Source organism: Conger conger, chromosome 15 (genome assembly GCF_963514075.1).
Source record: "Conger conger chromosome 15, fConCon1.1, whole genome shotgun sequence".
NCBI classification, from domain to species: domain Eukaryota; kingdom Metazoa; phylum Chordata; class Actinopteri; order Anguilliformes; family Congridae; genus Conger; species Conger conger.
The window spans coordinates 743,619-769,546 of NC_083774.1; the positions used below are offsets into that span (position 1 = coordinate 743,619).

A 25,928-nucleotide genomic window follows, 5' to 3' on the forward strand; every position below is an offset into this window, starting at 1 on the left:
TTCTGTACAGATATTGAAAAGTATTTTTTCACACAGCGAGTGGTCAATGTGTGGAATAGCTTGCCAGTGCATGTAGTGGAGGCAGAAACACTGGGGGTTTTCAAGGCCAGGCTTGATACGGTGTTACATTTTATCTAGCTTTTAGGCAATTTAGGTAGGAGGTACACTTAGGGGTAGGAAAAGGCGAGCATTGCTGGGCTGTCCTGTGCCTTATGTTATGTTATGTTATGATCAGAGGGACAGTTGGGAGGGCGGTAGGGCAGGTGGGCTATGTGGCTGAACCACAGTTGATTCCAGTAAATTCCGGGAAATTAGTTTTAAATGGTGTAAATTAAATGGAGACGATGACGTTGTCGAAACAGAGGACACGTGAGTGCTGAGTTAATGACCCAGCTGAGTTAATTCTTCGGCGTACTGAAAACAATTCATGCAGCCATGATCTGAACACGGATCATGACTGCATGGGACCATCGTGAAAATGTCTTTCTGTATATTTTTCCAGCACACTGTTGATGAAACAACGAATGAGTCTCGAATAAAGTGGGCAGCCCTTGTCATTTTAAAGAATAATATTCGTTCGTGAAGCTCTGCACCTCCTCTACCCCGGTACCGACCAATACTTTTTTCTTTCACTTAGCACAACTACTTCTAAGGAGCACGTCCTTTTTGGCTCCACTGACTCACAGTTGGTGTTTGAGAAAACAAGAAACACTAATGAGGGTGACAGGGTGAATGCTCGATGTATTCGAAACGTCAATCCGCTCGGTGGTCTGCGCACAATTACGCACACATCAATAGGCTCTGCCAGTGACTGGCACGGACTGGACTCCGCCAAGAAAGAGACCACGCCCACACTTTGACACTGTCACGGTCAGCACCGTTTACTTTCCCACTGAAATATCAGATAATCGCTCCTGTAAATTCCGTTTATCGCGCCAGGAGAAATGGAACACGCTGACATTTACACTTCCCGACCAGAGCTCGCGCGGCACGGAGAGGGGTAAACATGTAGAGATGAAAGGCCCCGCGAACGCGTTACTTCTGGCCGATAAGAATTTAGATTAAAAAAGGTTTGGAATTCCATCAGCTCTGAACAAAGTAACTTTTTCTTCCGTTTTATTCAAAAATAAAAGCCAATAACCTATTAAACGCATCAGAGACACTCCGGTATTTACTCAGGTATATTTGGGGATCAAATATGGGTTCGCCAAAATGAAAGACTTTTCATATTAAGAGCACACAACGATGCGATCTTGACCGTACAAATACATTGCTTTCCCCATAGAAGGGCCTGATTAGAGGAAAACGGTAACCATTTCTATAGACTACCAGCTCAGAGGCTCAGAGGAAGAGGCCAATTGTGTAGCTTGTTACCGCGAGTGAAAGCCAACACCAAGTCAAACACATTAGGGCTGATCAAACTACAAAAACCATCTTCCAGCCCAGAAGGCAGAATGAGTAATTCATGCTCTTTGGGGTTTTAAATGTGAATTTGTATGGGGCGGCTGTTCCACTCTGCAATGTGCAAATCTTGGAGGCAGGGCTTCCCCTTGTTCTCGGAGATTACAAGACTTCCAAAGATAAACGGAAAATGAAAAAAACTACACTTGCCCGAAAAACAAAACCAAACATTATGCACTGCTTGCGTTCTACACGAAAGCTTTCCCAACATAGGGCGCCTGTGCGCAGCGCAGTAAGACAGAGAGGCCCACTGTCCACTGGGCTCTGGGGCGGAGGAGTCCTCTCTGTGCGCACACAGGCTCGCTTTGGGGAGGGTTTGCGCACATCATCACGCACTAACAGAACTTTAGCTTCAACAACGTTACAGATGTATCGTAAGTCCAAATACTTACGGACTTTATAGTATCGTTCAGTGACCGTGCTATCCCGGTACTTTGCAAGATGACTTAGTGATACCTCCAAGCTGAACACTCAGTAACACTATACGAGTATACCGTGACACCGGCCGCCTGTGCTGTTCACTCCACACCTAACAGCAGTCAGCAGACACTCGATCTTTGCGTGACTGTTCATTTTATCTCAAAATGTGCCTGTTGCAAAAAAATGTGAGATGAGAAAATACAGACCAAGCTATCGTTACCTTTTGTGAACCATCAATGTCTTACAATTTACCGACGAATTGAAAGTGAAACTTTTTTCAGACGCAGGTGCCTAAAAAAACCATAAAGCACCACACCCAAATATAAGCACCACACTCAAATATTTAAAAATATGGCAACCGTAACTGCAGTAATTGTCTGACGTTAGGCCCATTTAATAACACCCAGTAGTGAGAAACATGTTCACTCCGCTACAGTGGGGACCAGTGGTCCAGTGTTCATTAACCACCAATAGCACCAACAGCAGCAATAGTAACGGAATGTTATGGATACGACTGGAATAATCCGTCTCCAGTGAATCATTCACTGAAAAAAAAACTAGAAAACTGCTTCAGTACGTTACAAATATTAATACAGACAATTCAATTAACAACTTTACACAAGTGTCTTAATAATTTAACGAGGAGTACCCATCGGGCAAAGTGCAATGAGGAAAGACCCTAAATATTCCCAAAGCAAGGTCTGAGGAGATCACCCACGTGTAGAAAACGCAATTAGGTCGCTGTCCAAACTTTTGCACTTGGAAATATTCAAGGAAAAAATAAATATTCCCACCTTTCAAACTTGCCGACTTCTGAAGCCATTTCCCTGCGGCTGGAAATCTATCCATCAATTCAGAGCCACGACGTCAGTTCCTGTCTGAAAGCTCTCCCTTTCAGCCCGTCACGCGGGACCGATGCGCAGGATATGGTCTTACAGTGACACACTGCGACGGCTTGCAATAGCATTCAACTCCAAATGCAAAAATAGTGTTTATTTAATTATTTGTCATAATTTTCAATTCAAACATGAATAAGAAAAGGTGGAGGTACCTTGTCCAATTTCTAGGCTCAGTGTACTTATTTGAAATGTGTAATTATATTTAAATTGTACACCTTAAATGCAGTTCCCAGATTCTACTTGTTGCTATAAAGCTTGTGATGATTATTAACGAATTTTGTGAAGCCAGCAGGGCTATCTCAACAAACCCTATCTTATATCTTGTGACACACACACAACCTTGTTACAACCTGCAAATTGGATGGAGAGAAAAATATTGCAATTCATCACGTGCTCTTATTCCAGAGAATTGACATCCAGTGTTACACGGTATTCGCTGTTCAAGGCAGAAAACATTCAACCCTTGAATCGGTTTATTGGAGTGTCAAAGTGATAGGAAAATGAAATGGCTTACTGGCTTTAACAGTATGGATTCTAATCGATGCACGTGTAATTATAAAACGGGTAGGACATATCTCGCAAACTGATGATTCATAGCCATAGCCGTGATAGCTACATTTTCTATAGCCTATATAGGTAGCTACCACGGCTGTGCGTTCTAATGCGTGTTTCAAGTAAGCTATCACTCCGCGGCGAAGTTGCCATTCAGGTCAAAATGAAAACCCGTTAGCGCGTCAATCACCTTACAACAATATTCCCAGAATTTGCAAGCAAGCAGGGACGCAGAGCAACACACGGCCTCTGCTTTCACGTGATTCGGAAACTATCTGATGCGGGTCTTGATCACCGTCTATGGTCTTGATTTGCGAGAGTGATTTGTGTCCGTAAGCAAGCAGAAATGCGAGAGCTTTCGGTGACCGAAACGGAGAAAGCAGAGCAGCGCTTCTTCAAATAGTAAAATTAGTAGACCTACACAACAGCGAGTTTGGCAGAACAACGTTACAGTTGACTAACGTTGCGTAGCAACCACCTGACACTACTAGGCTACTGGTGTGGGAGGAAACTACTTTTTATTTTTTATTTTAATTGGATTGATCATATCCATACTATTATATTTGCTAACGGTGTAGGGCCAAACAACGCCCCCTAGCTGTGATAAAATGTCGACATAGGCTCTACCGCCTATCTGTCTGCGTAATTATACAGCACCTGTACCACTGTCTGTCTGCGTAATTATACAGCACCTGTACCACTGTCTGTCTGCGTAATTATACAGCACCTGTACCAATAGCAGTTCTGTATATGCAGACATATAATCAAGAAAATTATATTTTGCACTCTAAAAATACTCAGACGACATTAGGCTAAGTATGATTTCAGAAATGACAAAATAAAATGTTAAAAATAACGTCTTTACAAACGCTTTCCCAAAAGTGCGCCAGGTGCGCAAAGGCCCAAAACAGTTATTAAATAAACACAACTCTTCATAAAGCATAAAACACTGCAGGCTACTACATTTACAACAAGCTGGGACGCTATATCTTCCAAAGCCTACCTATTCACCTATTCACCGAGATTAATTATTGTGTATCATTTGCTGTTTCTCTGGAGATAATGGGTGCCCAAGAAAATATAAATTTACTGTGGACAGAAATTTGCCAACATTTTCCGGGTTTGGCCACTTTGCAAGGCCCGATAACTCGCTTGAGCGTAGCCTCCACACCACACTCGTTGCTTCAGCGTTTCTATTATATTGTGAAACAGGGTGTCACATACAAGTTATTAAGAACCACGTCCGGGAGTTTTTATTCTTTTGATGGGGCCCTGATTCGAAAGATGCAACGAATTATACATATAAATTTGCCATTTTAGCAAGTAGAACATGCTAAATGCATGTGAGCGTTTTAAACGGTGTTCAAACAAAAGGATTCGTGTCCGCTGTCTGACTGTCTCAGGCCATATTTCCGCAAATTACACTAGGGAATCTGGGACCTTAAATTATACTGTACAGATCTGTTTTGAATAGCTACATGTTAATACTGATCTCTAAAAATCTGTTTTGTGAAATTTGGTTTAAGCGGTTCACATAGCCTATTGGCAATACATACTGTGCCGCCACCAATCGATTCATGCATAATTCATGAATGCATGTTGGCTATATGCTTAGCATACGCACAGGACGCCGAGCAACACCTCACTGACATCACGTTTGAACAGGGTTCATCTGAACGCCACGTACATTTCGTTGCAACCTAACTTGTTGAAGAGACTGACTCAGAGTTGCTTTGATTGACAAAGATATCGCCCAATTAGATTCCGAAGTAAATAGTTAAATAAGTATAACGGAACAATTCTATCCAATTGTTGTCGTCGAAGGCGGATTTTTATGGTCGCCTTTTCATGGGTTGGGACTCAAAACAGGACTAATCTAGGTTGAGTATTAGCAACTAAAAACAGTTGCGGCCGTCAAGAAGAGAGACATTGGTTGTGAATGAAATAAGGTACCCCGTAGCCGAAGATCGAAAATAGCTTGACAGTAAGCCATCTGACAAAGTAAGTATAATTGTGGTCGGATTTAATTCGCTTCCTGTTGCTTGCACGTGGATATAATAACTTTTACCCACTTCGCTAGCTATAGCTAGCTGTGATATGTTGCTGTCAAACAACGTTCAGGTTAGCTGCATCGCTGACAGGACAGCACAAGCCAGTAACGTTACGGCGAAGGTAAACTAGCATGCTATACGCTCTCTGGATTCGGAATAGCATCGTTATAGGATTTACTGACGTTTCCCACTTTAAATAGCTGCACAGTCGCTTCACCAGTACGTCGCTGCATGTGTCATTTGACTTCGGAGTGATCGTTGACAACATGAGCTACCGGTATGAAAAGCCGATTAGACTAGCTACCGTTTGGTGAGGTTAGCGTTGGCTTTGACAGGTCCGCCGCGGTCTGAACCGGGCGTGAAAACACATTGCACACCGAACTGGCAGATCGTTTGCACCTACAGTGTGGCTAGCTATCATATTTAACGTTAACGATAATTAAACTTGTTAACCAGCCATCATAACGTCAGAGTGCGAGAATAACAACTCAGACAGAGCCTTTATCCAACTTGGCTGCCAAAACGGCAATCAGCTGGTGATTCATCAGATTCACCCATAAGAGCGTCGAAGCCCACTCAGTGTCCTTCAGCCAAATATAGCTCGACCATTGCTCAGATTCTAATTCATCTTATTCTTATTCTTCTTATTCATTTGACAAACGCCACCTCGAAAGATTGATGCGCAGATTACGAATAACAGGCATCTTGTAGCTCAGCACAAGCATCATAACGCACAAATACCTACAAGGCTCACAAACGCCTGGATGGAAAACCAGTTCAGTTTTAAATCGTAAGAAAATACCGTTGCTGGTTAAAACATTTAATATAAATCTCCAAATCAAAAGTGATCCATAACTGCAAGCGGTCAAACATAATACCATACAAGCTGCACATTAAAACAGCTTGCAGTTCGGCTTCGGGTCTCAAGGCGAGTGCTTTATGACGGCTGCTTTCTGCGCTTGTTTGCAGATGTGGGGGAGCGGGGGATTGCGTCCCCATTGTGTGTTGTTGGTGAGTTTGTTCGTGTGGACTGATGCGGTGCCCATCAGTGTCGACAAAACGAAAATAACCCCCCCGGAAGAGAAGGTCCAGGAGGCGCCTCAGAGCGTGGTGAGTGTCCAACACGCCGCGTTTGATAGGCTCTTAAAATTCCGGCTGGGGCACGCGCAAGCTCAGGGTCAAAGGTCGTCAGTATGGGGTCATAATGGGTTTAAAAAAAATTCAGTGTTGCAAAAATGCATGTTTTCTGCTTGAATGAAAGCGGGTGTGGAGACATCCACTCTTGCATAAGAAGAGCTTTGTGTGCAATTGCACATCACAGTCATGATGCAATTCAAACTGCCAGGTTTTGACCAGGTCTTATTCTCCCTCTGCCTGTCTGTACCCACCACCGTGCTGTCTGTACCCTGTGTGTTAGGACACTGGATTGCACTATGACCGCTACCTCAGGGAAGTCATCGATTTCCTGGAAAAAGACCAGCACTTCAGAGAAAAGCTCCACAACACGGACATGGAAGACATAAAGGTATCACAAGTTAACGTGTGTTCTTGGCAGTTTTTTTTTTAACTGTGTTTTTTTAAAGTTGTGTTTTGTTTTTTGGATGAGAGTTTCACGGCAGAATTACTGTTTTAAACAGCAGGGGAAGCTGGCCAAGGAGCTGGACTTCGTCAGCCATCACGTCAGAACCAAACTAGACGAGCTGAAGAGACAGGAAGTGAGCAGACTGAGGACGCTGATCAAAGCCAAGCAGGACCTGGAGGGAGGGAAAGGTGTGCAACACCGCCCCCTACGTGCACACCTGTGCGCAACACCGCCCCCTACCTGCACACAACACCGCGCCCTACCTGCACACAACACCGCGCCCTACCTGCACACAACACCGCGCCCTACCTGCACACAACACCGCGCCCTACCTGCACACAACACCGCGCCCTACCTGCACACAACACCGCGCCCTACCTGCACACAACACCGTGCCCTACCTGCACACAACACCGCGCCCTACCTGCACACAACACCGCGCCCTACCTGCACACAACACCGCGCCCTACCTGCACACAACACCGCGCCCTACCTGCACACAACACCGCGCCCTACCTGCACACAACACCGCGCCCTACCTGCACACAACACCGCGCCCTACCTGCACACAACACCGCCCCCTACCTGCACACAACACCGCGCCCTACCTGCACACAACACCGCGCCCTACCTGCACACAACACCGCGCCCTACCTGCACACAACACCGCCCCCTACCTGCACACCGGCACACAACACCTCTTAGGAGGACATTCTTTACAAAGAACAAATATAAATTTTGTGCGTGTGCGTGTGCGTGTGTGTGTGTGTGTGTGTGTGTGTGTGGTCTCTCTCTCACAGGCATGGCTGTAGACCACCAGGCCCTCCTCAAGCAGTTTGAGTACCTCAACCACATGAACCCGCACACCTTCGAGGTGGAGGACCTGGACCGACTCATCAAATCGGTGAGCACACCTGGGAAAACCCCATCAGAACAGCCCCCGTCTGAACCCCATCAGAACAGCCCCCGTCTGAACCCCATCAGAACAGCCCCCGTCTGAACCCCATCAGAACAGCCCCCGTCTGAACCCCATCAGAACAGCCCCCGTTAATGGAAGTGCTCGTAATAAACCAGAGTGAAGTAAATTCCAGTCATTCTGATAGAAGAAGCAGCTGCAGACAGCTTTCCTGCTGCTGACCCAACACGAATATGTCTGAATATGTCCTTACTCATACTCAGGTGGACTTCACCTTTCATTTTAGTGCCAAAAGCTTCGCTCTCCATCTCTGTACTATCCTCTGAACTCTCCTGATATTACCATATTAACTGAATAAGTGTACTTCAGCATTCAAAATTTGTGTAACCAAATCCACTAACTTTAAATGATTGATTGCACTGCATGTATACATAAAAGCATTCAAATCAGTCAGTTTGTAGCAAATACATTTAAATTAATTGAACGCATTAAATTACTTGTAAAATTACCAATAATGTTCAATTACCATTTTTAAACACTGATTCAGGGACATTTGACAGCTTATTACAGTTGTGCCCTCCTCTTCCTCCTCCTCCGCCAGGCGACCAGCGACCTGGAGAACTACGACAAGGAGCGGCACGAGGAGTTCAAGCGCTACGAGATGATGAAGGAGCACGAGCGGCGGGAGCACCTGAAGACGCTGGACGAGGAGGGGAGGAGGAGGGAGGAGGAGCACTACGAGGAGCTGAAGAAGAAGCACGCCGACCACCCCAAAATCAACCACCCGGTAAGGCCCCAAAATCAACCACCCGGTAAGGCCCCAAAATCAACCGCCCGGTAAGGCCCCAAATCAACCACCCGGTAAGGCCCCAAATCAACCGCCCGGTAAGGCCTCAAAATCAACCACCCAGTGAGGCCCAAAATCAACCGCCCGGTAAGGCCCCAAAATCAACCACCCGGTAAGGCCCAAAATCAACCGCCCGGTAAGGCCCCAAAATCAACCACCCGGTAAGGCCCCAAAATCAACCACCCGGTAAGGCCCCAAATCAACCACCCGGTAAGGCCCCAAAATCAACCACCCGGTAAGGCCCCAAATCAACCACCCGGTGAGGCCCAAAATCAACCACCCGGTAAGGCCCAAAATCAACCACCCGGTAAGGCCCAAAATCAACCACCCGGTAAGGCCCAAAATCAACCACCCAGTGAGGCCCAAAATCAACCACCCGGTAAGGCCCCAAAATCAACCGCCCGGTAAGGCCCCAAATCAACCACCCGGTAAGGCCCAAAATCAACCACCCGGTAAGGCCCCAAAATCAACCACCCGGTCGGTGAGGCCCAAAATCAACCACCCGGTAAGGCCCAAAATCAACCACCCAGTAAGGCCCCAAAATCAACCACCAGGTTAGGTTCCAAAATCAACCACCCGGCAAGGCCCCAAAATCAGGTCAGTTAAACCCCGCCCCTGTGTGTGATGCGTACGGAGCCCCGCCCCTGTGTGTGATGTGTACGGAGCCCCGCCCCTGAGCCCCGCCCCTGTGTGTGATGCGTACGGAGCCCCGCCCCTGAGCCTCGCCCCTGAGCCCCGCCCCTGTGTGTGATGTGGACAGGGCAGTCAGGACCAGCTGAAGGAGGTGTGGGAGGAGGCAGACGGTCTGGACCCCGAAGACTTCGACCCCAAAACCTTCTTCAACCTGCATGGTGAGCCAGGGGCACAGCCCTACCCAAAGCGCCCTGCGTTTCACAACACTACTACACCATGGGTACAACAACACTTCTACACCATGGGTACAACAACACTACTACACCATTGGTACAACAACACTACTACACCAACATTACTACACCATGGGTACAACAACACTTCTACACCATGGGTACAGCAACACTACTCCTCCATGGGTACACCAACACTACTCCTCCATGGGTACAGCAACACTACTCCTCCAGGGGTACACTACTCCAACACTACTCCTCCATGGGTACACTACTCCTCCATTGGTACACTACTCCTCCATGGGTACAGCAACACTACTCCTCCATGGCTACACTACTCCTCCATGGGTACACTACTCCAACACTAAAAGCATCCTCCCTCCCCCTTTCTCCCGCTGCAGACACAAACGGCGATGGTTTCTTTGACGAGCAGGAGCTGGAGGCGCTGTTCACCAAGGAGGTGAGCACTGTGATCACAGTGATTCAGCTTGCACTTTTATTCAAAGGGACTTGCAGTTGATTTGACTAAACAGGGGCCAATCCCCTCTGGAGCAATGTGGGGTTAAGGTGGGCCTTGCTGAAGCAAATGAGCGTTTCTTTGTGATGTCCAATGGCTCACTGTTTTTATAGCACCTATAGCAGGGGAATGGCATTTTCCACAAAATGGGACCTTAGCGGTTTCAGATGGATTATAACACTCAGGATCTCCCATAATCCTCTGCTCCTGCACTCTCAGCTGGAGAAGATCTACGACCCCACCAACGAGGAGGACGACATGCTGGAGATGGAGGAGGAGAGGCTGAGGATGAGGGAGCACGTCATGAACGAGGTGAAACCCCCTTTACCCCATTCTCTTACCCCCCCTCCTCACGTACCCCATTCTCTTACACCCCCCCCCCCTAATTTACCCCATTCTCTCAGCATCTGCCCCTCTCTGAGAGGAGCCCACACTCTTGAGATTTAGAGAAGGATAGATGTTGAGTTTCCTGGACGGTGTTTGTGTTTGCCCTGCAGGTGGATACCGATAAGGACCGGCTGGTCTCCAAAGAAGAGTTCCTGGTCGCTACCAAGAAGAAGGAGTTTCTGGAGCCAGAGAGCTGGGAGGTGAGGTGCTTCTTCATTCTCATCACCATGGTTACTGACAGAGTGGGGTCCCCACAGGCAGAGTGAGGCACAGAGTGGTCAGTGTGTGAGGCACAGAGTGTTCAGCATGTGTTAGGCAGTAGTGGTCAGTGTGTGAGGCAGTGGTGGTCAGTGTGTGAGGCAGTAGTGGTCAGTGTGTGAGGCAGTGGTGGTCAGTGTGTGAGGCAGTAGTGGTCGGTGTGTGAGGCAGTAGTGGTCAGTGTGTGAGGCACAGAGCAGTCAGTGTGGGAGGCAGTAGTGGTCAGTGTGTGAGGCACAGAGCAGTCAGTGTGTGAGGCAGTAGTGGTCAGTGTGTGAGGCAGTGGTGGTCAGTGTGTGAGGCAGTGGTGGTCAGTGTGTGAGGCAGTGGTGGTCAGTGTGTGAGGCAGTGGTGGTCAGTGTGTGAGGCAGTAGTGGTCAGTGTGTGAGGCAGTGGTGGTCAGTGTGTGAGGCAGTAGTGGTCGGTGTGTGAGGCAGTAGTGGTCAGTGTGTGAGGCACAGAGCAGTCAGTGTGGGAGGCAGTAGTGGTCAGTGTGTGAGGCACAGAGCAGTCAGTGTGTGAGGCAGTAGTGGTCAGTGTGTGAGGCAGTGGTGGTCAGTGTGTGAGGCACAGAGCAGTCAGTGTGTGAGGCAGTAGTGGTCAGTGTGTGAGGCAGTGGTGGTCAGTGTGTGAGGCAGTGGTGGTCAGTGTGTGAGGCAGTGGTGGTCGGTGTGTGAGGCAGTGGTGGTCGGTGTGTGAGGCAGTAGTGGTCAGTGTGTGAGGCAGTAGTGGTCAGTGTGTGAGGCAGTAGTGGTCAGTGTGTGAGGCAGTAGTAGTCAGTGTGTGAGGCAGTGGTGGTCAGTGTGTGAGGCAGTGGTGGTCAGTGTGTGAGGCAGTGGTGGTCAGTGTGTGAGGCACAGAGCAGTCAGTGTGTGAGGCAGTAGTGGTCGGTGTGTGAGGCAGTAGTTGTCGGTGTGTGAGGCAGTAGTGGTCGGTGTGTGAGGCAGTGGTGGTCAGTGTGTGAGGCACAGAGCAGTCAGTGTGTGAGGCAGTAGTGGTCAGTGTGTGAGGCAGTGGTGGTCAGTGTGTGAGGCAGTAGTGGTCAGTGTGTGAGGCACAGAGCAGTCAGTGTGTGAGGCAGTAGTGGTCAGTGTGTGAGGCAGTGGTGGTCAGTGTGTGAGGCACAGAGCAGTCAGTGTGAATGTATGGGGGTTTTAATAGGGGCTAAAAAACAATGGCATAGCAGACATTTTGATTGATGGGTTGAAAAGGTATATGTTGGAGAAGGCACTCTTGGGATTTTACGGTAGTCACGCTTGCGCACCCTATGGCACTCTTGGGACTGAAAGAGTTTAAGCTAGTTAAGGCTGAATACAGCTAGTTAAAGCTGGTTAAGGCTGATTACAGCTAGTTAAAGCTGGTTAAGGCTGATTACAGCTAGTTAAAGCTGGTTAAGGCTGATTACAGCTCGTTAAAGCTGGTTAAGGCTGATTACAGCTAGTTAAAGCTGGTTAAGGCTGATTACAGCTTGTTAAAGCGGGTTAAGGCTGATTAAAGCTAGTTAAAGCGGCCCTCCCCCCGCAGACGCTGGAGCAGAACCAGGCCTACACGGAGGAGGAGATGAGGGAGTTTGAGGAGCACCTGGCACGGGAGGAGCAGGACCTGAAGCAGAAGGCTGACGACCTGCAGAAGCAGAAGGAGGAGCTGGAGAGGCAGCAGGACCAGCTCAACGCCCAAAAGATGGAGCTGCAGCAGGTGCCACACATACACACACGCACACACGCACACACACACACACACACACTCACACACACACACTCACTCATACACTCACATATGACACACTCACACACACACACACACACACACACACACACACTCCACACAGACACACACACACTGGGGATCTCTACTGTATCTGTGTGTGTGAGAGAGTGAGAGTGTGTGTGTGAGGTCTGGCATGCACAGTGAGGGTTTGGACGTCCCTGTAATATAACCCCCCCTCCTCCTCCCCCCCCAGGCAGTGGAACACATGGAGCAATTAAAAACGCAGAGAGTGGAGCCTCCCCCAGAGATCAAAGGTACGTGCACAACTCTCTCTGTCAATATTTCCTACTTTAGCTCACTGCCATGGGAACAGCAAGTGCTGAGAAGCGAAGTCCGAACATGAGGCTGAACATGACGCTCGACCACGACGTTCTACCCCGGTGCTCAGCTTACCTGAGCTTGTGTGTGCAGGTGCAGTCACGTGACCACTCGCAAGTCCAAGCATCGGAAAAGCACAGACCGGAAGAGACGCTCATTATCTCAGATCGTTTCAGCCTCTGGCCCTGGTCTCTGCTAGGGGTGTGAACGGTTAAACGGTTAACCGAACCTGATTTGTAAACTGTATTTTCTGAAGGTGAAGTTGTGTGCTCAGTTTAAAATAAACGCACGTTCATCACCACGCGTATTATTGCGGTTCTAAACTTGCAATCGACTAGCTTCAGTTTTAACAAGCAATCTGGCCATTTCAGGGGGTTTATAATACAAACACCACAGGGAATTGAATGCTACAGTATTAGAGTTATCAAATTATTTGTGTGGCTGTAGGTTGACTTATGGCTAATCGTAACGTTATGTCGTTTCCTATGGTTCACCGAAGATCCGTGTTTATTCGTTGACACGCGAATTCAAACTACGGCAAACTGAACGTAGCTTTCCACTATGCTGTATCGACATAAAAATAAACAAAGCAATACATCATTGCACAAAATATTACAATACACTGTTGACATTGAAATCCACAAGCTACAGTCGTACAAGCAAGCAATCTGCGGCCATTTCAGAGGGTTAAGAATGCAAACACCGCATGGAACTGAATGCTACAGTACTACAGTTGTCAAATAATTTTTGTGTGTTTTAAATCTGTAGCTGTAAGTTCATTTATGGCTTATTCTATGGCGTTTGTTCCTCCGTGTTTATTCGTTGACACGTGAATTTAAACTTGGCAAACCGAACTTCGCTTTCCACAATGCGGTATCTACATACAAATAAATGAAGCAATACATTATCATTCGGCTATTTATCATCGGTAAACCACAGGGATTAAACTAAATATTTCTGCAACTGTGAGGTTACACTGCACAATGTCAATGTAAATATTTAATTTGGTAATTGGGCTGACTTACTATTATCTGACTTACAATGTTGACATTTAACTAGAGATTTTTTTTTTTTTTTTACATACGAGCCCTAGCGGCCATAAGCAACATCGGTTAACCGGTTAACCGTTTAAAAAATGGGATGGTAACCGGTGACAAAAACTGATGATTTGTCACATCCATAGTCTCAGCATATCTTTTTTTTTAATGATGATAATAATAATAATAATAATAATAATAATAATTAATAACATAGAGGTTATTATACTACAGACATTAGGAAGTATTTTTTTCACACAGAGTGGTCAGTGTGTGGAATTGCCAGGACATGGAGTGGAGTAGAAACTCTGGGGGTTTCCAGACCAGGCTTGATATGGTGCTAGATACTATTTAGCTTTTAGACAAACTAAGCAGGAGGTACACTTAGGGGTAGGAAAAGGCAAGCATTGCTGGGCTGAATGGTCTGTTCTGGGCGCTGTGTTTCCGCTCTGGGCATGAGGACCTGTCCCCTCTCACACGTGGTCAGCACAGTCACCACGGCAACACTAATGTGAAGGCAGGACGGTGGAATAGTCACCCTGCGTGGAAGGTCAAAGGTCAAAGGTTAAACTGCGTGTTTGTGTTTCGTGCGTTTCAGTGCTGGAAACGGACGGGGGACACGCCCTGCCCGCTCCCCCAGAGAACAGCCAAGCCCTGCCCCCTGGACACCTGCAGGACGCGCCCCACTCATAGCCAATCAGAGATGCCCGCACCAGCAGAGCCACACCCCTGCCACAACCAGCAAACCAATCAGAAGAGAATATTTAATTGTGCCCTGTATCCAGTCACAGCCTGTCGATGTCATGCTGGTCAGTGGGAGGGTTTGGAGACCCCAGCATATCTCTGGGAACAGGGTGGGGGTCTATGACCAGTTTACACAGAGTCACTGAACCAGTGGGGGTCTATGACCAGTTTATAGTCATGAAACCAGTGGGAGTCTCAGTGGCCGTTTCACACAGTCCAAAAAAAATAAAAAAATAAAAATAAAACTCAGTTGTCTCAGATGCTGGCACCTGAAAATATAAATTTTTAATTATATTTTTTATTTCATTTTTAAGAATGTAGTGGTTTTAATGTGAGAATGCTGGCAGAGGATATGCAGTGACTGTACTGAAAGTAAACATGGTTTGCGTTGATTTAGTGTAATAATGGTTTCCTGAATGAATTATGCTGTATATGACGTGGTGGAGTGAAGCTACCTGTGTGTTGCTGTAAATGACAGTGCGTCAACAGTGTGTCAACAGTGTGTCAACTGTTTTTGTCCATAATTTGAGTTGATGACAGATTTTTTTTTTAAGGGGGCAGGGGGGGGGGGGATCAGTTTTACATTTAAAAAAACTGTTAAAAAAACATTGTGACCACTTTTTGAGCAAAAACATGTGGACACAGCTGGGTGTTCAGTGTGATTTTAATTTAAGCACCTTTTCTTCTATGTTGTTTGTATATAATTGTTTTCATCTTGGCTTCATTTTGAGTTTTCTTGTGTATAAATGGACCCACAATGCTTTGTAACCCGTCGACATCCCGTCTAATTTATATTCTGTATCGTTTGAGTTCTGGGGAGGGGGTGTTATTCAATAAAGGGCTTTTAAGAGCGTGTTCATTAAACAGCCTGTGCCTAAAGAAGAGTTTAAAAAACACATGAAGAGCAATAATTTAAAAAAAAAACAACACATTTGTCAAAGAACTGATGTGCACAAAAATACAGATATTCAATGATGTTCAAAGTCTGCACTGAAACAGTGACAATCCTATATGATCATTTGTGTTTTATGGAACTTTCTTGAACGCCTTCTGAATGTCTGTTTCAGAGCTGGAAGGACCGTGTGTTCACCCAGCCTCTCCACCGTGTGGGAACTGCGTATAAAAGTGAAAAACTGCCATTTCCCTGGTCGCAAGTGCTGCTGCGGCTCCTTACATCCTGAATATGTCTTCATGGCTGTTACACACAGAGGTAGAAACACAGGGTTCTCCAGGGCTGTGAAGAAAGGATGTTTGAAATGGACAAAAACCCTCCCAGTGTTTTTACAAATGTTCTTATATTTCATGGGGCATTCAGTAAGGGTGGGGGGGGCTAATGTGACATGGTAAATGGTAAATGGTTGGCATTTATATAGTGCCTTTATCATAGTGCCTTTATCCAAAGCACTGTACAATTGATGCTTCTCATTCACCCATTCATACACACACTGACGGCGATTGACTGCCATGCAAGGCGCAGACCAGCTCGTCAGGAGCATTTGGGGGTTAGGTGTCTTGCTCAGGGACACTTCGACACAGCCCGGGCGGGGGATCGAACTGGCAACCCTCCGACTGCCAGACGACTGCTCTTACTGCGTGAGCCATGTCGCCCAAGACACGGACAGGAACAGGGACAGGGGTAGAACCACATGCAGATGTGCGTGCTGACAGACAGAGTGACAGAGAGACACAGTCACCCTGCTGCCGACTTCAACAAGATATGCAGAATAGGATTTCCTGCGTGCCTACTACTACCACTACATCAGTGACTTATAACCAATCAGTGTTTAGCCCTGGTTACGAAAACAGTTTGAAAATAGAGACAACTCGCTGTTGGTCCATCTAATAGGCGGCTAAAGAAGGGTCACTTTCCCAGCACTAGTGCTCAGACATTTCACTATGGAAACTGTACCACCAGGGGAATATGGCCGTCTGATGTCACCAGGATCAGTCTGAAAACGGCACACGCAATGGGCAGAGAATAAGATATAACAGACCTAAATAACGGCAAGCGATGTCCACCTCATCTATTCTGCATTTGTACTCCCTCATGAAAACACAGAGGGATTTAAAGGGTTAAGAGTCTGTACAACAAACAAATTGCCCAAATTAACTGCTACATCCTAAAGCAGTGGAATAGTTAGATTCAGAAAAGTAGTGTGAAATATAGCTCTGGAAATTCATAATGTGTCTTAAAGAACTTAAAGACTTAAAGAATAAGCACCATATGACACACGGCACAGATATTAGACCAACTATTTTTATTATACAGGTTTTTTTAATAAATTAGTCACGCCGGAAAATAACTTCTGGTGAGTGACGTCACCGCAGGTTTTTATAGTTTCCCCTAAAGTGGGACGTTATTTCTACACAGGTCTTCACTCGATGTTTATGTAAATACCCTCGAATTAAAGTTGGAGGTCTGCACTTTAACTTCACATTCATAGTTTCGTTTAAAATCCAATATGCTGGAGTACAGAGCCAAAAGAACTGAAATCGTAGCACTGTTCAAACACTTACAGACTGCACTGTATGTCTACGGATCATTTTCTCTGGTTGTGTTGCCTCAGTCTCATTATGGTATTCACTATATAACTATGAAAGGACTTGAATTCTATGATAGCATCGTCTAATTGGATATGTCAAGCGTAGAGCAAGCTAGCTAGGATAGAGGTACGAATAATACCAGCCGTCTCGTTGATTAGTCATAACTATTTAAGGCAAGTTTGATAAAAAGGAATTTCTTGCATCTTCGGCGGAAACTTGCTTGTGCTTTCGCGCAGTTCAGAAGCTAGTTCTCGATTAAATGTGAATTTTTCAGCTCTATTCATGTCCGCGAGTAACATCCCGTTTAGTTTCTTATTAATTGTCGGCGCGTCGATGAGGCACTGAGTAGCAGAACTCTATTTTTCCTCGTACGTCTGACTGAAGCGCTCCATGAGGAAGTCCAAAGCCGTAGCCGGAGGGCATTTGTCCGTTCCGTCGCAGCACGTGATCACAGCGTCGTCGTCCGGCAGCAGGAAGAAGATCACAGACTGTCTATCGCTCATGTCGCCAGGAGGTGGCAGCACAACTCTGTGAATCTGTAAAAAAATATATACGCGTATGTCTCTTATGTAACGTAATTTAGTTCAAAAAGTGAAACTTTCATATATTGTAGATTCATTACACACAAAGTTAAATATTTCAAGCCTTTTTTTGTTTTAATCTTGATGATTACAGTTTACAGCTAAAAAAATATCGCAAAATATTAGAATATTACCCAAGACCAATCGAAAAAAACGATACTTTTTATAATACCGAAATTTATAATACAGAAATGTCGGCCTTCTAAAAAGTATGTTAATTTATGCACTCAGTACTTGGTTGGGGCTCCTTTTGCACAAATTACTGCATCAATGCGGCGTGGCATGGAGGCAATCAGCCTGTGGCACTGCTGAGGTGTTATGAAGCCCAGGTCAGCCTGTGGCACTGCTGAGGTGTTATGAAGCCCAGGTCAGCCTGTGGCACTGCTGAGGTGTTATGAAGCCCAGGTCAGCCTGTGGCACTGCTGAGGTGTTATGAAGCCCAGGTCAGCCTGTGGCACTGCTGAGGTGTTATGAAGCCCAGGTCAGCCTGTGGCACTGCTGAGGTGTTATGAAGCCCAGGTCAGCCTGTGGCACTGCTGAGGTGTTATGAAGCCCAGGTCAGCCTGTGGCACTGCTGAGGTGTTATGAAGCCCAGGTCAGCCTGTGGCACTGCTGAGGTGTTATGAAGCCCAGGTCAGCCTGTGGCACTGCTGAGGTGTTATGAAGCCCAGGTCAGCCTGTGGCACTGCTGAGGTGTTATGAAGCCCAGGCTGCTTTGATATGTAGGAATTTGGTCCTTTGTGAAGTAAAACTAGTAGTCCGATATTCAGGTTAGCAACAATGTATTAATATAGCAAAAATAGTCTTTAATTACAGTATGAAGCATACCGGGTAAAAGCAAGGCAGTTCCATTACAAACTCATATTACAAAGGAATGAGCTTTTATGCCCCAAACCTCCTGATGTAAAATACAGGTACTTGTCCCTGATTGGGTGACAGGCAGATGAATACACATTATTTTGTATGCATATGGTGTGATCAAGGAAACGAAATGGTCATTGTCAGCAAAGCAGACAGTGAACGGCCCTTGATCATTCAGTACGATTGAGGTGTTCATCTTTATTGTTGGGTCTGGCGTCTTGACAATACCCCATTAATTCCCAGTGGGGTTCAGGTCAGGCGAGTTGGTTGGCCATGGGGTGACATGGCTCAGGCAGTAAGAGCGTCTGGCAGTCGGAGGGTTGCCGGTTCGATCCCCCGCCCGGGCTGTGTCGAAGTGTCCCTGAGCAAGACACCTAACCCCCAAATGCTCCTGACGAGCTGGTCGGTGCCTTGCATGGCAGCCAATCACCGTTGGTGTGTGAGTGTGTGTATGAATGGGTGAATGAGAAGCATCAATTGTACAGCGCTTTGGATAAAGGCGCTATATAAATGCCAACGATTTGCCAATCAAGCACAGTAATATGGTCCTCATGAGACCATCAGTGACGGGGAGCGCAGGGTGAGTGACGGGCAGCGCAGGGTCAGTGACGCAGGGTGAGTGACGGGCAGCGCAGGGTCAGTGACGCAGGGTGAGTGACGCAGGGTGAGTGACGCAGGGTGAGTGACGCAGGGTCAGTGACGCAGGGTCAGTGACAGGACCGGCTCTGGGCCTCACCGTGGAGATAAAGCGGTCGGACGTCCATCTCTGCATCATGTCGGCGATGTTGATGAGGACGGTGCCAGGAATGCTGGGAGCGTGGATGTAGTCTCCGGACCGACCCAGAAACTGGAGCCCACAGACAGAGGCACTGAGCGCACTACAGACAACACTGACATTCAACACTGCAGAAGTGAAAAGCCACCTGCCGCTGGAGCCAAGTCCAGTGACACTGAGCAGCGCTGTCCCAGACCCAGGGGGTGACAGGAGAGGACTCTTGGGCTCAGCTGGCATGTGATCCCTGAGAGCCTTCAGTACAGGGCTGTCCCAGTCATGGGCAGGGCCCCCAGGAACCTCATGAGACCATCCTGGGCAACAGCAACAGGATATTGGCAAGGCAGGATGACCCAGTGGGGTACATTCAGCCTTTCACCAGTGCAACAGCTTCAGACCATGACTGGGACAGCCCTGTCCTACTGGCAGGATGAGGAGAGAGAGCGCACGCACGCACACACACACACGCACATATGCGCAGACACACACACACACCTTCACACGCGCACATATGCACACACGCACACACACACACACACCTTCACACGTGCACACACGCGCACACACACACACACACACACACACACCTTCACACATGCGCACACGCGCACATATGCACACATACAGACACGCGCACACACGCACACACCCACACATATGCACACACAGACACACAGGCACACACACACAGACACACACCCCTACCTGCAGGCCCCCCCCAGGGCCCTGGAACACCAGGGTGATGGTGCCGAAGTCAGAGTGCTCCCCACAGCGCACCTGCCCCTCCTGCACACACTCCGTCTGCACCGGGGGGTAGTACAGGAGCCGCAGCGTAGTGCGATTCTGCTCACCTGTATAACACACCTTTTATACATGTACCTCTCCACACACCTGTACCCCTCCACACACCTGTATAACACACCTTTTACACCTGTACCCCTCCACACACCTGTAGAACACACCTTTTACATCTGTACCTCTCCACACACAGCTTTTATACTTGTATCTCTCTACACACACGTTTTTTATCCTGTATCTGTCCACACACACACCTGTATAACACACCTTTTATACTTGTCTCAAAATATTCTAATATTACGTAAGACCAATTAAAAAAAAGGATTTATAATACAGAAATTTATAATAAGAAATTTATAATACAGAAATGTCGACCTTCTGAGAAGTATGTTAATTTATGCACTCAGTACTTGGTTGGGGCTCCTTTTGCACAAATTACTGCATCAATGCGGCGTGGCATGGAGGCAATCAGCCTGTAGCACTGCTGAGGTGTTATGAAGCCCAGGTCAGCCTGTGGCACTGCTGAGGTGTTATGAAGCCCAGGTCAGCCTGTAGCACTGCTGAGGTGTTATGAAGCCCAGGTCAGCCTGTGGCACTGCTGAGGTGTTATGAAGCCCAGGTCAGCCTGTGGCACTGCTGAGGTGTTATGAAGCCCAGATCAGCCTGTGGCACTGCTGAGGTGTTATGAAGCCCAGGTCAGCCTGTGGCTCTGCTGAGGTGTTATGAAGCCCAGGTCAGCCTGTGGCACTGCTGAGGTGTTATGAAGCCCAGGTCAGCCTGTGGCTCTGCTGAGGTGTTATGAAGCCCAGGTCAGCCTGTGGCACTGCTGAGGTGTTATGAAGCCCAGGTCAGCCTGTGGCACTGCTGAGGTGTTATGAAGCCCAGGTCAGCCTGTGGCACTGCTGAGGTGTTATGAAGCCCAGGTTGCTTTGATAGCGGCCTTCAGCTCGTCTGTATTGTTGGGGCTGGTGTCTCATCTTCCTCTTGACAATACCAGATAGATTCCCAATGGGGTTCAGGTCAGGCGAGTTGGCTGGCCAATCAAGCACAGTAATACCATGGTCAGCAAACCAGTTACTGGTTGTTTTGGCACTGTGGGCAAATGCCAAGTCAAAAGGAAATCAGCATCTCCATAAAGCTTGTCAGCAGACGGAAGCATCAAGTGCTCTAAAATCTCCTGGTAATCTGCTGTGTTGACTCTGGACTTGATAAAACACAGTGGACCAACACTAGCAGATGACATGGCACCCCAAATCATCACTGACTGTGGAAACTTCACACTGGACTTCAAGCAACTTGGATTCTGAGCCTCCCCACTCTTCCTCTAGACTCTGGGACCTTGATGTCCAAATGAAATGCAAAATTTACTTTCATCTGAAAAGAGGACTTTGGACCACTGAGCAACGGTCCAGTTATTTTTCTCCTTAGCCCAGATAAGGCGCTTCTGATGTCTCTGGTTCAGAAGTGGCTTGACACTTGTAGCCCATTTCCTGGACATGTCTGTGCGTGGTGGCTCTTGATGCACTGACTCCAGCCTCAGTCCACTCCTTGTGAAGCTCCCCCAAGTTCTTGAATCGGCTTTGCTTGACAATCCTCTCAAGGCTGCGGTCATCCCTGTTGCTTGTGCACCTTTTCCTACCACACTTTTCCCTCCCAGGCAACTTTCCATGAATATGCTTTGATACAACACTCTGCGAACAGCCAGCCCTTTCAGCAATGACCTTCTGTGGCTTACCCTCCTTGTGGAGGGTGTCAATGAGTGTCTTCTGGACAACTGTCAAGTCAGCAGTCTTCCCCATGATTGCCCGACCAAGTATTGAGTGCATAAATTAACATACTTTTCAGAAAGTCAACATTTCTGTATTATAAGTCCTTTCCTTATGTAATATAAAATATGTATATATTTTTTCATTTTCATGAGCTGTAAGACATGTTAGAATGATGTTTAATCATCAGGATTACAACAAAAAAAGGCTTGAAATATTTAACTTTGTGTGTAATGGATCAATATATGAAAGTTTCACTTTTTTAATTAAGTTAAGTAAAAAAAAAAAAAAGAACTTTTCCATGATATTCTTTTTTGAGATGCACCTGTACACCTGAGTAAAAACAAGTGTCACACCTGGACGTCTCCACACACACCCGTACGTCTCCACACACACCTGAGTAAAACACCACCCCCCTCCCCCCACCGACCCACCCCCCACCCACCCACCCACCCACCAAGAGCAACCCAACCCAGAGTTACTCACCCCCAGCCTGTTGCTCCCCATCCACAACCCGGGAGTGTTTGCTGAGGAAGAAGTCTGGGTCCAGACCCAGGCTGAGCGCCAGAACTCTCAGCACACGCAGAGAGAGGTCCGCACAGCGCCGGTAAAACCACACCTGCTTCTCCCGGAAACCTGGGAGCACTTCCTCCGAGGGCCACTTCTGCCACACGCGCACACACACGCACACACACGCACACACACGCACACACACGCACACACACGCACACACACATATACATAAACGCATGTAAACACTCGCACACACACACACACACACACACACGTAAACACACACACATATACATAAACACACACGCGCACGCACACACACATGTAAACATGTACACACGCACACACACTCGAATGCACACATATACATAAACACAGACACAAACACGCACACACATAAATCAAACGGTTATAAACATCCTGACAAACTGATTGCATAATTCTGACAATCATGTAATGTCCCATAATATTGAGAGGAACAGATTGGCCACATATCATTCACCCACTACTCTAAATAACAACATGGCAGACAACGGATTCATAAAACCAACATTAATGACAATGACAACATGAATAAACAATAGGACGGATGGTAATTTTGTGAATGTGAATCATAGGAATCACAAACCAGAATGCAACAGGTTTAAATGGAGATGAAAACTGTAAATGGAGGAGTACACTGTAACGGTAGATATTGTGTTGGCACGCTCTGGAGAAGAACTATTGTTAAATGCCCGTTAAGAAATTGGACTTGCCTCCTCACTGGGTTGTAAATCAGCAATGTTGAAAGCTTCTTTCAGGTCCCAAGTACGATTGGAACCTGTCCTGTGAGATCAGGGAGAATAGGGAGAATAAGATATATGTTTACATTATCGTGGTATATCATATTATTTTATTACGGCGCGTGACGCGACAGGAGCAGAAGCATCGGCTAAGAAGCACGCGCTCTCCGTTACGGAGCGAAGGCACCACAGATACCTCTCTGATCCGTAGCTTATCCAGCCGTGGATCGACCCATATGCTTTGCCCCGAAGTAAAGGCATCTTCACTTCGTGAGGCAGCAGGAAAAATGTTTTTGAAATGTTCATCATGGAATCAACCTCAAAGAAGGAGAAAAATATCAAAATACACGCCCATACTAGCCTATTCATGGAGTGCATTTTGCGCATCAATCGACTATGCAAATGCACAAACATCTCGGTGACAATAAAGCTGACAACTAATTCAAGATATTCCGCTGTCACATTGAAGTAAAAGGCAGAATGGAAAACTACATTTGTAACTTTGTAAAATTATACACACAAAGTCAATAAACAAAGTTTCCAATTCAATCACATAAGTCGTTTACCTCATGCTGAGAAATGCCGCTATTCTTCAGGTACACAAACCCAACTTCAGTAAAGGCGGATTTCAACTCCTTGCTCAAAACATTCAATTTTTCATCCGCTACGTCTTCCACTCCAACCCTGTACACGTCGAAATCCACTACGGGTATGTCCATCGTGGAGCTTTTGCGAATAAAGCTATTTTAATATCAATTCAATTCGCAAAAAAATCGGACACAAAATAGCCGCTCCCAGAGTACAGTGAAGAGTGCGGTTTAAGACCACAGTGTTCAAAATAACGGTTTCGTCATCAGAGTAGCTCAGAGGACGTGGCACAACGCTTTGTTTGATCTTTCGTCGCTCTTAATATTACGAAAAATTTTCGTCAATAATGTCGTGAACGTGGTTCTGATTGGGTCAGTAATCAAGGACTATTGCTTTGCTTATGACTGATTGCTGCTGACGAGGACTCTGTGTTGAGCCTTCTCAGCTGCACGTGATTGCAGCGCGGAGGAATTAATAAATCAGAGCCGAGCGGGCGTGACGGGGTTCTCTGGGGAGCGTGAGGCTATGGAGCTAAGCCAGCCGACCAACACAAACATTGCACTCGCACATGGACCTGGGGGGAGGTTCGCGTGCTGCCTAGAGCCGCCGGCCTGAAGATAGGTAGCGGGTTGTAGGGCGAGGTTCCTGCGGTAGGCAGGGCTAAGGGGAAAGCATAGCGGGGATATAGGAGTGCTCCTGTCCGCTCTCCAGCTTGTGGAGAGGCTCCTGCTGTTTGTGGAGACGCCTCGCGGCGCTGGACCGAGGGTCACCTGTTGCTGTTGACTGACGGGGATCGGACCAGTGCCAAAGCCCAGACCCCGTGGGAGGGTCTAGAACCCCGGGCAAGTTAAGTGTTTTAATGGACTTTAATAAGTGTTTAATGTCCTATGTCTGTGTCCTATTTGTTGCGTGATTGGGTTTAGCATTTTAGCCCAGCCATAGCACGGGGGTGGGGGAAGCAGTCGGCTCTCCACCTACCAGTAGCCTCTTGACAGGTGTGCCCATTATCGCACGGGGGGTTTGTAGTGGAAGTAGCCTAGGCATGTGTGCAGTGCAGTTGCCGTGTGGGTAGCCTACCTGTGTGTAGTAGACTACCCTACCCATAGCGTGAATGGGCTACCTGATGTTCTAACCGGGGTGTGTAGTATTATGTGCAGTGTGCATGAGGCCGAGTAGCCTACCTGTGTGCCGTGCCCTAAGGGGGTGAGTTTTTATTGTGGTTCTGGCGTACTGTTGGGGACCTGGTGGGGAGGGTAGCCACCGCAGTATTTCCCATGCCTGTGTAGTGTCTGAGCTGTAGCCCATGAGTGTGTTTTAATAATAAAGATAACTGTTTTGTACCTGAGAACCTTCTCCTCCAGTAATTGTAGCTCCGAGCCCAAATACCTTATGTGGTCTGGCTCTCTACATCTTCCTATTGGTAACAAGGTTTATTACAATAACTTCGAAATTAGTTTGGCTATAACACATCGCAAGAGAAGTTTGTGGTCAAAAACCATCTCCGCTATCACCACTGCCAAAAGAAATTACTTCCAAACAAAAATCCAGAATTCCACTTCTAACCCTCGTCAACTGTTTTCCATTTTCTCCTCTCTCCTGAGCACACCTCCCCCACCATCTGTCCTCGCTCACTGCTGGTGACTTTGCGGTATTTTTTGACGAGAAGGTTGCAGATATCCGCAGCACCTTCGCGACCACCACCACTTCTATGCCTGCCTCCCTTTCTGTGTCTGTCCCGTTTCTCCTCTTTTTGTCCCCTTACAGATGCTGATGTGTCTCACCTCCTGCTCTCCCACCGCCCTACTACTTGTGCCCTGGACCCCATCCCCTCAAACCTCTTTCAGGCAATCACGCCTGACATCCTCCCGTTTGTCACCTCCCTTGTTAACTCCTCTCTGTCCTCTGGCTGCTTTCCCTCATCATTCAAGAGGGCCTACATCACCCCACTCCTAAAGAAACCCACTCTAGACCCCTCCTGCATTCAAAACTACCGTCCGGTATCTCCTTCCTTTTCTATCCAAATCCATTGAACGAGCCGCCTCCAACCAACTCTCTTCCTTCCTCTCACAGAATAACCTGCTGGACCCCCACCAGTCCAGCT

At 47.2% G+C, this 25,928-nt stretch overlaps 3 protein-coding genes across 3 annotated transcripts in view; 1 reads left to right on the plus strand and 2 right to left on the minus strand.

Moving 5' to 3' along the window:
• Nucleotides 1-2,740, minus strand: part of LOC133111849 (phosphatidylinositol 4-phosphate 3-kinase C2 domain-containing subunit alpha-like) — a 35,087-nt gene extending 32,347 nt beyond the window's left edge. The window contains exon 1 of the mRNA XM_061222472.1: nucleotides 2,676-2,740. The gene's annotated coding sequence lies outside the window, so the exon portion shown is untranslated. The remainder of the gene's footprint in view (nucleotides 1-2,675) is intronic.
• A 2,434-nt stretch (nucleotides 2,741-5,174) lies between these two features.
• nucb2b (nucleobindin 2b) lies at nucleotides 5,175-15,186 on the plus strand. Its single transcript, XM_061222625.1, has 13 exons — nucleotides 5,175-5,333; nucleotides 6,353-6,493; nucleotides 6,801-6,908; nucleotides 7,021-7,153; nucleotides 7,766-7,869; nucleotides 8,483-8,668; nucleotides 9,489-9,579; nucleotides 9,996-10,054; nucleotides 10,331-10,423; nucleotides 10,609-10,698; nucleotides 12,281-12,451; nucleotides 12,717-12,777; nucleotides 14,477-15,186. Exons 2-13 carry the CDS (start codon nucleotides 6,353-6,355, stop codon nucleotides 14,569-14,571), a joined length of 1,332 nt encoding a protein of 443 aa, XP_061078609.1. The 5' UTR covers nucleotides 5,175-5,333; the 3' UTR covers nucleotides 14,572-15,186.
• Nucleotides 15,187-16,861: 1,675 nt separating this feature from the next.
• On the minus strand, nucleotides 16,862-24,247 carry LOC133111799 (uncharacterized). Its single transcript, XM_061222386.1, has 7 exons — nucleotides 23,806-24,247; nucleotides 23,436-23,557; nucleotides 23,213-23,282; nucleotides 22,431-22,608; nucleotides 20,086-20,231; nucleotides 19,345-19,455; nucleotides 16,862-17,702 (listed from the first exon to the last, which is right to left on the minus strand). Exons 1-7 carry the CDS (start codon nucleotides 23,956-23,958, stop codon nucleotides 17,523-17,525), a joined length of 960 nt encoding a protein of 319 aa, XP_061078370.1. The 5' UTR covers nucleotides 23,959-24,247; the 3' UTR covers nucleotides 16,862-17,522.
• Nucleotides 24,248-25,928: the final 1,681 nt, after the last annotated feature.